Source organism: Cupressus sempervirens, chromosome 3, assembly GCF_028749045.1.
Source record: "Cupressus sempervirens isolate cs-2001-9-10 chromosome 3, ASM2874904v1, whole genome shotgun sequence".
Lineage (NCBI taxonomy): Eukaryota > Viridiplantae > Streptophyta > Pinopsida > Cupressales > Cupressaceae > Cupressus > Cupressus sempervirens.
The window spans coordinates 831,025,883-831,040,313 of NC_143120.1; the positions used below are offsets into that span (position 1 = coordinate 831,025,883).

General features: G+C 36.5%; 1 protein-coding gene across 6 annotated transcripts in view; it reads left to right on the plus strand.

Annotated features, from left to right (window-relative positions):
• Window positions 1–14,431, plus strand: part of LOC149569359 (uncharacterized) — a 141,914-nt gene that overhangs the window by 16,118 nt on the left and 111,365 nt on the right. For all 6 annotated transcript variants that reach the window (XR_016362738.1, XR_016362737.1, XM_089822066.1 and 3 more), the window contains exon 2: window positions 9,486–9,548. Coding sequence is in view for 4 of the 6 variants with exons in the window: in XM_089822066.1 (XP_089678192.1) it covers window positions 9,486–9,548 (63 nt within the window). In the remaining 2 variants the exon portion in view is untranslated. The remainder of the gene's footprint in view (window positions 1–9,485; window positions 9,549–14,431) is intronic.

Genomic DNA, 14,431 nt, shown 5'->3' on the forward strand with positions numbered 1-14,431 from the left:
TTTGCTGGTTAATCACATAGGCGGGCTTACGTCATTCTTTCAAGGATGTTGGACTTTTTTTGTGATAGTGATGATGTATGCCTTTGTGAAGTATATGAGCGCCAAATAATGTTGATGGTGATGGTGATGGTGATGGGGTGTGTGTTTGCCAATGATGCTTCTCCTCTCTAACTTTCTAATAATGAAATCCAATTACTTAACTACTTGTTGCTTTACCCTATTCCTATGGATAGAAAGATTAGCAAATGGACAGGGATCAAATCTGATGAAAGCTTACCAGCGGCTCTACCTCCATAGATGCAATGATTGAAGGGAAAAAAGACTAGATTACCACGCAAGGCTTCCTAACTAGCCGCTGGGATGCTAGTGGCCTAGTTTATAGAGATCCATATCAAACATCCACTAATATCACCATACAACTATCCATCTACTCTTACTCTTAACAACTCTCTTGAAATAAAATCTATTTTAACAACTTCAATGAAATTTAATTCTAACTATTGGAAGTAGAAACCATGCAATAACACCAAGTGTTCTTATCACCATGCAAGTCACAACAATGATAAGAGAAGCAATTTCGGTATTATCTTAAGCAACAATTTTCTTTAACCCTTTAACTTAAAACTTTCTATTGGAAGTAGAAACCACACAATAACACCAAGTGTCCCTAATCACCATGCAAGTCACAACAATGATAAGAGAAGCAATTTTGGTATTATCTTAAGCAACAATTTTGTTCAACCCTTTAACTTAAACTTTCTATTGGAAGTAGATACCATGCAATAACACTAAGTGTTTCTAATCACCATGCAAGTCACAACAATGATAAGAGAAGCAATTTTGGTATTATCTTAAGTAACAATTTTCTTCAACTCTTTACAAATGAGAGCAAATGGCCTTATATAGGGGCTAAAATTACAACCAACGGTAGAGATTAAGAGGCAAAATCAATGATCCAGATTGAATCCCAAAAATCCTAATTAGGGTTGCCACCCCATCGGCCAATGAGAAGATGACACCTCGCCAATGGACCAATGAAAAAAGGGAAAAGTGGCAACCAATGAGAAGGCACCAAAATGGTAGCCAATCAGAATCAAACACCCATCCTACCCAAGAAGAAAGGAGAATTTGCCACTTGAGCTTACATCAAATGATCTTCTAATATTATTCTACCCTTTTTTTTCATCTTTTTAGCCAAGGCAATGAACTTGGCTAGCATGTCGTTGACTTCCTTCATGGGAGGGCAAAGTGTGTGCTTCATCTTGAGCTCAGCTGAATTCATCATGTTGCTCGTTGCTTGTAGTGTCTTCTCATGATCCTTCTCATACTCTTTCGCATGTCTGATAAAGGCATTGAGAGAGGCAAGGGTGCCCAAATGTTTCTTCTTGATGACAACCTTCCCCAACTCATCCAATCTTGTTCCAAATTCTGTCTCATTGAAGTTCTCCTCTTTAATATCTTCAAAATCAAGTGCAGCCCCAACATCGCTCATCATGGTTGAAATGGAAGTGTCAATGCCTGGGCTGTGTTGTGCAATCTCATTCTGTATTCTTCAAGTATCCTCAATCTGATGGTTAAGGGAACAAACCAAGACTCCACCATACTCATTCGTCCATCATCTACCAACTTGGCTCTCTCCAAATATCTCTTTGGTAGCTCGATAAATGCCTGTAGCTTGGGAATGGCTAAGTCCTTGACTGGAAGGAAATCCTTCCACTCCCCTAAATGTTCTGAATTTGTCTGTAATAGCCACCAATGATCTGAATGTCGAGATAAAGGAAGGCAAGAAATTTCGCCCATCTTGAATTATATCATTGGTCCAATCTTTGATTTCATGCAACTGAGCAGATATCTCTTCTATGTTGCTCCCGTTGTCTTGCAAAAGGGCTGCTTGATGCAACTGTTGGATAGGCTGGCAATCTCTCCAATATTTGTTTTCGGTCTCCAATTTTACAATCCTTTTGTTTGCCTTCCTCAATCTTTCTCTAATTGAAACCATGCCTTCTTGGATCTACTCACATTCCATGTCTTCTGTGATTCTTCCCAAGTTATGCTCTACTATGTCATACTCCTGGGCTACGATCTCATCCACTGCCTTGCTAACCTTTGGTATAGCAATTTGAACTTTTCGGTGACCCTCATCATTGCTCTTGATTACCTTCGCCATCGTTTTTGCAATTTATCTCTATTTCTCGATGTCTTCCTTTTCCACTAACCCTTGAATATCTTCAATTGTTCGCACAGGCACCACCTCGCCTCTTGGCATACGCATTTGCCTTAACCATAGTGGTGCAATGCATCTCCCCAAATTTGGATTTAGTTCGATTAGCAAAGCATCACCAATGACCTCGAGCACCTTGCTTATCTCCTCAATATCAATTGGCCTATCTTCTTCTTCACTAGTGATTGTCACATCATTTCCATGTTGGTTCTCCAGGAGATGAGAGTACTCGGTACTATCACTGTAACCACTTGATTCTGAATCAGAGCTCACCTCTACCAAGACCCTTTGTCCACTTGTATTATCCTCTTGGCTTCTAGCCTCAATTATGCTCTCCTTTGACGGTGCTGCATTCTGTCTCTTTGATGGAGGCTCTTGGTGTTCTTTACTTTTCTCAACCGCCAAATTTCTCTTGCCCTTAACTGCTCTTGGTTGCTGGTTACTGCCTTCACCTTTCTGTCCGACTGACTGCCTTCTTCTTCTGGTTTCATCTTCTCATAAGTAAGGCGTACCTTTCGACTTTGTAATTGCCTTAACTTCTCATTGTACCATGACCTAGTTTGTAAATCAACTATCCTTGTAACTGTCTCTAAGGAAGGATCCTGATGATCATCCCAATCCATTGGACCCAACTCTGTTGCATCTATTGTATCATAATCTTCCCTTAGCACATTTTCATCATCTTCCAGTTGATCGGGAATATCAAGGCCTCTCCATTTGATTGCCCTCATCATGCTCATTGACAACCTCGAGAAAGCTAGCTTTCTCACATGAAAGTCATCTCGTGCATTGGCCCATAAATCTTCCATAGTAGGGATGTGTTTGAATGTATTTCCATGAGATGCCTTAATAAGAACATTAGGATCGAATCCTTGTCATGCTCTATACCATCTTAGATGATACCGTTATAACTCCTCCACAACTGCAAAGGCGACAAGATTGGGGCAAGTATCAATCCTTGTCTCACCTTTAAGTTCCATCATCTTGTCATAATGCTCAAGTTGCCTAGCCAACTCCATCAAAACTACCTTGTCGAGTGGGTATCTTGGAAGTCTCTTGGGACAAACTGTACTCCCTGCCACTCTGATATATGTGAATTGTGGAAATTGGATGAACCAACTCTCTTACTTCTTAACTTTTACTTACGCTTCCATTGAGAGCCTTCTAGCAGTGTCCCTTGTAATATCCTTACCGTCTTCATGGCAAAGGTGTCATAAAACATCTTATAGTCTTTGGTGTTGTGCAAATGAAGTTGTGGATAACGCTCATGCACCAAACATTGCCCCGACCCATTGCCAATCACTCTTAATGCCTTAAGTCCAGGATTTTCATATAGTCTCGAAATTAGTTAGAAAAGATAGGATCCCATATAGAATTGCATTTGATTTTGCATTGTCCTAAGTTGCAACTCTAAATTTTCACTTATAATTCTAGCCCAATCAAACTTTCTCTTTCCATTTTCAATTTCATCAATAAAGTAGTACATCGTTCTCGAATTGCATACCTTGAGCCATGCCCATGATCCGGTTGAGAAGCACAATAAGGTCACCATACTCCGGCTTGAACTCTGACTTGGTGAGCTTTGATGACTTGGTAACTCTCTTCTTGCCTTCGTGCAACCAATTCTGCTTTAGATGAATGAGATAACCCTCCCGATTATCCTGGAATAACTTGGTTGCCTGATCCATCATTACCGTTGTCATGCCTTTATGCTGGGGAATATTGAATACTTCTTCGATCATTTGTCTGCTGATGTTAGCCAACACTCTCTTCCCTTCATAAAAAATGATGGACTTAGTAACAATATCAAACCGGGATGCACATTCCATTACTAATTCCGAACAAGGCAAGGTAGGAGGGAAAGCCGACGCTTGTACAATTTCGCTCTTGTAGATCTTCTTTGCCATGGGGGATTGTCCTTCCTTCAATCTATCTTTCAACTGAACCATGTTCATCGTGCCGATATTGGTATCACTTATTCTCCTCACTTTCGAGAAGAAGATGGTCTTAGGCATCATGTCTTCCTTGTCTTGTTTGGTATTCGTTCCTTTTGGGTTCTTGCTTGCACTAACATATACCATCCTAAACACTTATTTCTGCCCTTTTGTTCTAAGTGATATGTACTTCACTTATCAATCTCCAACCTTCTTTCTATCGATGAAATCTAGCTTATTTTTGCCTCTCCAAGTCCTATTTCTACACTTATCAATCTCCAAACTTCTTTCGAAGGGATGGGACTACCTCTTATTTCTGCCTCTTTGTTACCTTAGGACCCAACTTCAATCCTAGGGTGGTCTAGCTTATTTCTGCCTCTCCAAGTGTCCTATCATGAAATCTACACTTATATCTCCCAACTTCAGCCTATCAATAGAAATAATGAAGTGGTGGATGAAAAGTGCAAGAAGAAGATAAGGGAAACGGACCAACCAAGAACAAGGAATAGAATCCGCATTTAAAACCAATCTTCACCACTAAAAATGAATGAGAATTTTACCTTAAATCTGACTTTACCAATAATTGGGCCCTTTCAAATTCGGATCTGATCTTAGAAAATTCAATCCTGCTTGCAAATATGATGCCCTAGCAAAAAAAATCAGAATTCACCAACCTTGCAAAATCTGCCCATGCCACTAAATTTTGACCGTAAATCATATTGACTTTTCACTAGATAAAATCGCCAAATTCTAGAAGGAGAAATTGTTGCCAAAGATGGAGAAATAAGACTAAAATTGATGCCAAATCACCAAAAATCAGGCCTAAAAAAAAATCGCCCAAGCTGGAAAAAATCGAATCTGCTCCAAAAATCGGTCTAGGGAAGAAATCACCCAAGCAAGGAGGAGAAAAATGCCGCCAAGAAATGGGAAAATCGGTCCCAAAAATCTCCCAAGTCTGAAATTAGCCTCCCTTAAAAGAAAATCACACATCCAAGGAGGAGGAGGAAAAAGGAATGAGGAAATAGGAGGAGGGGAAGCCCATCTTATACCAAACTTTTTTCCTCTCCAAGTGGGGGCCGACCTACCTGGAGGGAAAACAAAATTAAGTTAGTCCCTTAATTAATGGCCCAGATTTAAATGCAACATTAAATTTACTTAGCCCATAGTGAAATTGGCCCGTTTAATTGCCAGTTTTGATCATAAATTGCAAAATAGAAACAAGGAAAGCCTAGGAGATGCCAACATTTTCATTTAACAATGCTTTGGTAATTAAAATATCATTAAAATCAAATCTAGAAAGCCAAAATCGATTTTCAATTCCAAATAACCAATTTCTTATAACATTTTAAAAATCCTCTAGGCAAAATTTCAACCCAATTAATGCAATTGTGCAATTCAATCCAATTTCAACCTTGCAATACCATTTCAATATATATATATAAACAAAATAAATCCTTTTCCTGTTAGTCAAAATTCAAACTCCAATTTCAATTTCACTATCAAAAAATTTCTTTTCACCAAAAAAATAAAGATTTTCCAAAACAACTAAATCTAACAAATTCATTTTGAAAATGCTCAAGCTTATACAGTTATATCAAATTTTCAAAAATCCGTATAAGTGCAAAATTTGCAAATTTATCCTGCTAGATATTGTTTTAACCATTGAAAAAATGTTTTCGTTGAAACTTGTTTGGCCTAAGGATAGAATTACATGTTCCGAAAAATCAAGTTAGCGTCGGGTGAAAAACAAATCCAATTCCCTCCTGGTCTGAAGGCGTCCAAAGTGAAAAAATCGTCAAATCGAAATATATTAGAGATGAGTGTTACTTCAAACCACCCCATATTACAGACTCTATATAACTTTACCATTTATTGTTTCTGACTACAATTGCATAAAACAAGAGTAAAATAGCGAGGAGGGATATTTCTTCACACCTTAAAACTATACTTACAATAATGATGCTCCAAAGGCAAAAGGCAGAGCATAAAACTACAAACCCAATTCTGTGTCTATATTATTACGAACCATATTTTCTTGACATAAGGAATCAGGCAAAGACAACTTCAAATTCAGGATTCATTTTCCATTATCAGCCATTCTTATTTTCTCATATGAATTTGGGAACAAGCGCGTAATACCATGTTCCCTGTTTTATGAATTTTGACTTAAACCAGTAGAATATTTATTGAGAATAATGTGGTGAGCGTGGATCGAACACGCGACCTTCAGATCTTCAGTAATATGGGGTGTTCGATCCAACTTCAAATTCAGGATTCATTTTCCATTATCAGCCATTCTTATTTTCTCATATGAATTTGGGAACAAGCGCGTAATACCATGTTCCCTGTTTTATGAATTTTGACTTAAACCAGTAGAATATTTATTGAGAATAATGCGGTGAGCGTGGATCGAACACGCGACCTTCAGATCTTCAGTAATATGGGGTGTTCGATCCACGCTCACCGCATTATTCTCAATAAATATTCTACTGTTTTAAGTCAAAATTCATAAAACAGGGAGCATGGTATTACGCGCTTGTTCCCAAATTCATATGAGAAAATAAGAATGGCTGATAATGGAAAATGAATCCTGCATTTGAAGTTGTCTTTGCCTGATTCCTTATGTCAAGAAAATATGGTTCGTAATAATATAGACACAGAATTGGGTTTGTAGTTTTATGCTCTGCCTTTTGCCTTTGGAGCATCATTATTGTAAGTATAGTTTTAAGGTGTGAAGAAATATCCCTCTTCGCTATTTTACTCTTGTTTTATGCAACTGTATTCAGAAACAATAAATGGTAAAGTTATATAGAGTCTGTAACAACTCCAAAATTGCTTAGGCAACCGAAAAAAAGGGGTCCCCAAAAATTTTGGGGCGATGGTGTGAAAACCTCACAACATATACTAAAACTAATCTAATAGGAATTCTATGGGTATGATGCTGTATCATTCAACTTGATCATTTCGTACGGTAGAGTATTAGGAGCTAGTTTTTTTTTTTCTTTTGATGGATGCGCTCCACAAAATATTTGTAGCTACTCGATACTGGAGTAGGAGCCTTACGGCTGAACCTCTCGGCTAAGAGCCAAGGACTTAGGGTATCCATTCCGCCAAATTTGCGTGGTGCACGATCTCGTCCTCATCCCTTTTCAGTGTTGGAGCCACACACTCAGCAAGACTTATCCTTGTTGGGCTCTTTAAGGACCTTTCAACTTCATTGGTAGACCAAGGGCCCATTAATAGGAGCTAAAAAATTGATTGAATGAAGTTTACAAATTTCGAAAGCACTCGAAAAAAACTTACAGTAGTCCCAAAATCAGCAGAAAGTGTATGCTGATCACTATCAAACTGAGAGAGTTTTTAAGGTGGGTGACATGGTACTTTGAACCTATAGGCAATCTTCCCTCAAAGGTAGTGGAGCATAGAAGGTGAAAGCATGATTTGCCGGCCTTCAAGGTGTTAAGAAGGGTTGATGAAGTTGCATATAAGATGGACCTTACAGATAATTGCAGAATACACAATGTTTTTAATGTCTTGCATCTCAGGAAAGCTCTTGTATAGCATGTTACCCCTTCACTTGAGCTGCCACCACTTGACAATGAAGAAAAGTTCATTCTTGAACTTGAAGCCATTTTGATGTGAGAGTAGAAGATAAGAAACAAAGTTATTCCAAAATATTTGGTCAAATGGAAGAATTCGCCTTCGATGACATCCTACTCTAAAATTATTTGAGGGCAAGCAATTTCGGGATGGAAGGACCATCATGTCCCCACCTTAAGCTCAATAGCCCAACAACTCTCAAGTGTGTGTTTTTACATGCTCCCATAATTAATTGCATTAGTAATTAACTAATAAATAAAATATTAAGTGAATTTTTAATTTTTTTAATTCTTTAATAACGCCAGGGACAGCATCCGCCACTTTTTGGGTTGACCTATGTTGTTCCTAGCATGGTCAGGTAAAGGCAGCTCTCTCAATCAATGGAATGCATGGATTTTTGGATGCAAATCACAGTGAGTGTTTGTGCAGACCTTCTGGGATGAAAACCTTAGAAGGTCAACTTGGGTAGAACAATGCCCATATTCCCCTTCATTGCAACATTATTATGACACACAAGTTTTAGCAGAGCATACTTCGACTGAATATTGCAGGTATGACACACTGAGGACAAGAAGGTAGCAAGTCACAATCTGTGTATATCAGTGCTCACTATGGGGCACCTACCGAGGAGGATGATGAACAACACATTGGAGTTGAGTAGCAATAACAGTCATCAATACCCTTGCTAACTCCCCGTCACGAGTAGGACAAATCCTGCTCTGTTTTGTGTCTCTTGACACAGTGAAGTAGAGAACTATTGGAAGGAAAAGAGATATACAGAGCGACCAAGTTCTCACTAGGCTAAATAGATCATTAGTTAAGGTGGAATAGCATTTTGGGAGCTGCTATCCTACATAATTATATTCAGAGCTTTCAATCTGAGGTCTGGATTGGTTTCATAATGATTATAATTGTTTTGTTTATGTCATTTCTGAAGTATCAGTAACAGAAATTCATTACTGTTCAATCTGCACTCAATTCAATTTGATATACTGCAAATAGTATTGGATAGAAGCGTGTTTATTTATATTATTACACAATCAAATTTATGGTTTATTTCATAGAGATACTGGTGGTAACAACTAATAAATACTCAGTTGATGATAATTCCAATGTTTGCAGTAAAATATTGGATGCTTGGGACCTACAATATTGTATGTTTGAATTTTGAATGGGTGAGAAGGTCACATTTATTTCCAAAAGGAATTTCCGTCATCCAAACAGAACTGTAACTGGCAGATGATTAACTTAATGCAAGGATATAGACCGTTGTTAGCTTGTGCCTTACAGGAAATTTATTTCAAGATACAATTCTTTGTCAACAGTATGCAAAAAGTGATAAATGGTTTGATTTGCAGATTAACGTATTAGCATATAACACAATTACAAACTGATCAATGGTATTGTGTCCACTCTACAAAATATAGAATAAAATTTAAGGGACTAACAGTAACATCGGATAGATCATAAAATTCGATGAACTGTAAACCAAGATTTGTTAAAATGATCTTTGATGCTCCAAATCCCTGAATTTTACATAAATCACCAACATTTGAATTTGTAGTTACTATTTGTGTTTAGAGCAAAGGTATGATGAAATTTCTAATTTTGCTCAGATTTTGTTATTAGAAATTTTTGTGGATGAAGTATTACAATATTATTGAAACCAATGCAAATTGAAAATTGGGTTGAAATTTGAAAGATTGTTCAAATCCTTGTTTTGTTATCAGATGCAAGAGAATGAACACTTGAGGACTGAACTTCAGTTGACAAATTGGGAACTTCAAAATTATGTAAGTAACCTGTGGACTTTGAATGTATATGCTTTAGATGTTTTACTGCTAAGTTGTTTTGTTGTCCGGTGGTAATTCTAGGTGCAATCTTTTGCTTCAGTGAGGCTATTGTATTATTTGAAGCAGTTAAATTGGAAACTGACTTTTCTGCAGAAAAAACTATAGCAACTTTTCATTGGTTGACTGGCAGCATTTCTCATCTTTAGTAATAGGCAATTCTTGATTTTGTTTCCATAACATATATTTGGTATCTCAAAAATGCTGGTCATGCTCTTATGTAAATTCAGAGGCTAATTTTCTCAAGCATCAAGTATCCAAGTAATGTATACTGAAGAAAAATAATTAAGCACTAATCAGACTACAAATGAGCCTTTCCAAATTCTTGCCAATCAAGTTACACTGCTATTTACCATGTCACAAGGTTCAGGCTCAAACTCCTGTTCGTTTATGATAAAATTTGGATGAACTTTTGTAAGGGGGGAAGTTGGAAAATGGTTGTGATTAAATTTGTCGTTTATAAGTTTGATATTTAAAAAAGTAGACATAAATATTAAAAATATCCACAAAATTATCAAAATAGTTCAAAATTGTTAAATAGATGTGAAGAATTTAATGTTATAATAAAGAACAGATTTGAAATTCAGTAGTCAAATTTTTTGTTTAGTAAAGTAAGATAATGATATAAATATTTTAATATAGTAAATAAAATAATTGAAATTAAAATGTATATATATATATTTTTTGGATAGGTAATGTGCCAAAACCTAGATTAGTTATTATTATTTGTTGAAATTAATTATTATTATGTGTTAAGCTCAAGTAAACTTGAACCCAAGACCTCCCAGATGAGAGGTTCAGAAGTTACTGTTGTGTTGTAGACTTTTGTCTAACATTTATTTAATTTAATTTGAATATAAAACATTTGATATAATATGTACAAGGTTTTAATTTAGGTCTATAAATATAAATAATAAATCTATAGGTCGTATATATTGAATATTTTATATATATATAATTCACACATGATAACAAAAATAGTGGGCAAGATCATGCCAGCTCAATACTCAACATTAAGTATAAATTACATAATTTGCACACTATAATAAGTATAGTTTGATGACAGACAGGTTTCATCACGGTGACTGTTTAACTTCTTGTTCGGTCAATATTAGCATCCAGTCGAAGAATCACCACATGGAAAGCGAGCATCTGTAGTGACGGTTTATTATCTTTACTCAGGAGGCATGAAGTGAAGAGCTGGCATGTATAATTAATGCACTATAAGAATGGAGAGATAATATTGACCATAATAGAATCTTCAAATTTGCCCTTACTGAACACCCCTACCAAACCAAACAAGATATTTGCCTTGAGAATGCTCAAATGATAGCCAAGGAAAAAATTACACGAACTTCAAGAGCTGTGATTTAATATTGACCAAGGGTTGCGATTAGCAAGTGGAGAGGATGCCAACTGGAAGAGACATGACTCTTTCATCCCAAGAAGAGGGTATGAATGTAACCAAGGGCATTAAACAAGTGAACTCATGCACATTAGAGATAATTGCACGACAGCAAAAGAACACACATGGACTTAAGAGTAGAGAAGCAACATGAGAACAACAAGTGAGACGACAAGAGAAGAAGACCAAATTGAACCAATCAGACTTCTCTAACAATTGTATCACTCAACCACAGAGGATCAGAATATTATTTATGAATCAATATGAAATATCAATGGGTCTCATTTGTGAATTCTTTGCTAGGAATGATAATCTTATATATGATTTCTTACTTATTGAAGAAACAGCAAATATTTCAACAGCAAGATGATCGTTTATAAGTTCTTAGATTACTGTGGTATAAAGAAGTAATATTGCTCATGCATGTATATATTTATGAAATCAGAAATATGCTTGAGTCTAAATATCCGTAAATTTATTGATCATGTGGAATGAAGGGCGTGCAAGGAGGGTAATGAATGGTGAAAGATTCCTCACTAGGTATGGTGCCTTGAAAAGGTGGTTGAGTGTTACGAGGTCTCCTCATGAAAGGAGGATAAGGTCATGACCTTGGGCCTAGGTTGTGGGTCAAGGGTAGCCTATTTCATCTCCCTTACTAACCCCACATTGATCAATTGTTGAATTCAATCAATCATAAGAGGTGATAGATTGACATACAGAGGGGAACAGGTTAAACCCTGCGCTAGGTACATCACAAGGACCACATGAAACCACAAATGATAAGGTCCTGATGTTGAGCCTAGGCTGTGTGTGTGTGTGTGTGTGTATTTCCTTACATTAGAATTGGATATATTTCATGGCTTATATCTACATTATTATCTAATCTGGGTGCAGTTTTCCAAATCATGCTTATTGCATTTTATTTTTGAGTAAGGATCATATCTCTAACCATAGTTTGCAGACTTGGACTCGGAGAGCGCTTGGCAGGACTAAATTTTCAACTCGGCAAAATCTCTGCAAATACTCAACAAAAACTTGGCAAAAATATGGCAACTGTACGAGTAATAGATACTGTAGCCTCTTAAATTTTTGTTTTTTTGTAAAATGTAATTAAAAAATGTATTAAATTAAAAATTGACACTTCCAAAGATAAATTAAATGGTTTATAACACAATAATCATGTGAAAATGCAGTTAAATCAATGTTTTGTCAGCATTCACATTTTTACCCACTTTTTTTGTGTCTAAATCCAGAGTTAAATTTGAGAAAACTCCCCAGCAAAATAAATAAGAGTACTCCTAGAGTTTGGAAACTATGTCTCTAACTACATTTTGCTCTTTGTTTCGTTTTGGATGCATGAATTTAGAGCTAGATATCTGGTGCTTCTAGAAAGGGACATTACAGCTAGTTGATAATTGGAGAGTGAGGGATGAAGATTCTGTTATTGGAAGTGAAAAATGCATTTTGGAGGCAAATTGCCAAGGAGACACATGAATTTGTGCATCACCTCAAGATTATCCGTGAGAGGCTTTTGAATTCCTTAAATTGTGCATCACCTGAAGATTATCCCTGATAGATTCATGAATCACATATATACTGTTGCATGTAAGATTAAGCTCTCTTTCACATGCTCTCCTCACCTCTCTTCTTAGGTGGCAGACCTTGCTATTTCTTTGTCTCTACTGCTTTAAGTTAAGAGAGGCCAAAGTCCTCTGTTGAAGAAAGCCTCTACTTTGTGGATGGCAAAAACATTTGTTTTGGGATTCCTTGCTTTTTGATCCTATTATAGGACGAATGGAAGCAGGTCACAGAGTAGGTTTGGGTGTTCCAACAATTCTAGGCTGTGCTTGGCCATCCGTGGCAGAATCCACATAATATTTTTTCAAAATTTTACCGTAGAAAATTACAGCGGAGATAGACATGCTGATTTGTCACAATACCTATAACAATTCAAAATAAAATCTTAAATTTGATAGTGCTTTTATATCGCGACTCAAGCTTAAATCAGCTACATTGGTGACTCAAGTGTTGGGAGATTGAACGAATTCACCTTTATATTGCAAATCTCCTTTAAATTCTTTTCTTGTAGAAAATAAGTTGGCAGATTATATTAAAGGTTACTACTGTTGAGTTTGATGATTGATTTCGTTTCTTCATTAAACATTAATATGATAGGTATTATATAATATTATTTTTCAAATATTAAGAAGTAGCTTTTAAACTATCTTTATCTGGGGAATTTGTTTTGCTGTCCTGGTCGACGCCAAAACCTTGCAATCAAGTGTAGAAATAGTCTGCCACAGAAGACACAATCCCAATTTCTTGAGTTGCTTTGCTATAGAGAGCTGTTGTCTATGCAAGCAGGGGATTTGCAGGCCTGCAAAATGCTGCGGTTTTAAATCTTTCTTTCTGTTTGAGTGTGCTTTATCTAGACTCTAAAATGATGGTCTGGAATCTGTTTGGGAAGCTCTAAACTCTGTTGGCAGTGAACTCTGTTTCTTGGGTGATTTGGAACGGGCAGGCATAAGCATCTATTTGTTCTAATGGTATCTTATTTGTGTTAAGACATAGAGCAGTGGTATGATATGTTTACATCAGCATCTTTGTACGTTAAAATCTTTTGTAATCCATGGGTCCTTCTAACAAATTTTTGAGGCTCGTATTAATCACCGTTTTCGTGTTGTCAGCTCCAATGCAGATCCCCTTAATTTTGAGGAAAAAACTTTATCACATACGTTTTTAACTCACCAATTTAAACATGTCAAATGTTCATGAACAGAGACGGTAAGTAGGTAAATTAATAAATGGCCAACATAGTGAGTAAGAAAATGACTGAAATGTTAACAATAATAGCAGATTCTGTGTTTGTGGATACTTGGGCTATCACAAGAGGAAACTCAGCATGGATGCAAAATCTTTGGGGCCTGCTTAGAGTCAGAATGCATCTGAAATAGAGATTTTCCCGAGGTTTAAGCTCATATTGCAGTCAGTGTTGGGAAAGATCCACATCTGTCCTTGTCAATATTTTTCTCTTTAGCTGTATGCTTGCCAGGTTGGCAGCATGTCAGCTTCTTATGCTCAACCTGGTTGTTTTTGTGTCCAAACCTTATTTTTAAGGTTTGTCTAGCTGATTAAAGCCCCGAGTCTCAAATCCTTTTTGACTTTTCTATAAATTCTATTAGGTAAAAGTGAAATCAACAGAGAGAAAAATTAATAAAAAACCATAAAATTGGTGTGATAAATTCACCTCTGCCAGTTTAACTGGGCAAATATCTTCCACATGAAAACTGTATCTCAGCAACATAACACTTCATTTTTATTAGGCTGCCTGGTTTTGGCTTGAAAAGACTTTTTATTGTGGAACCATTCACACATGCTTTGCAGATTTACAGTAGCTGATATGGCTATAATCATCAATTTT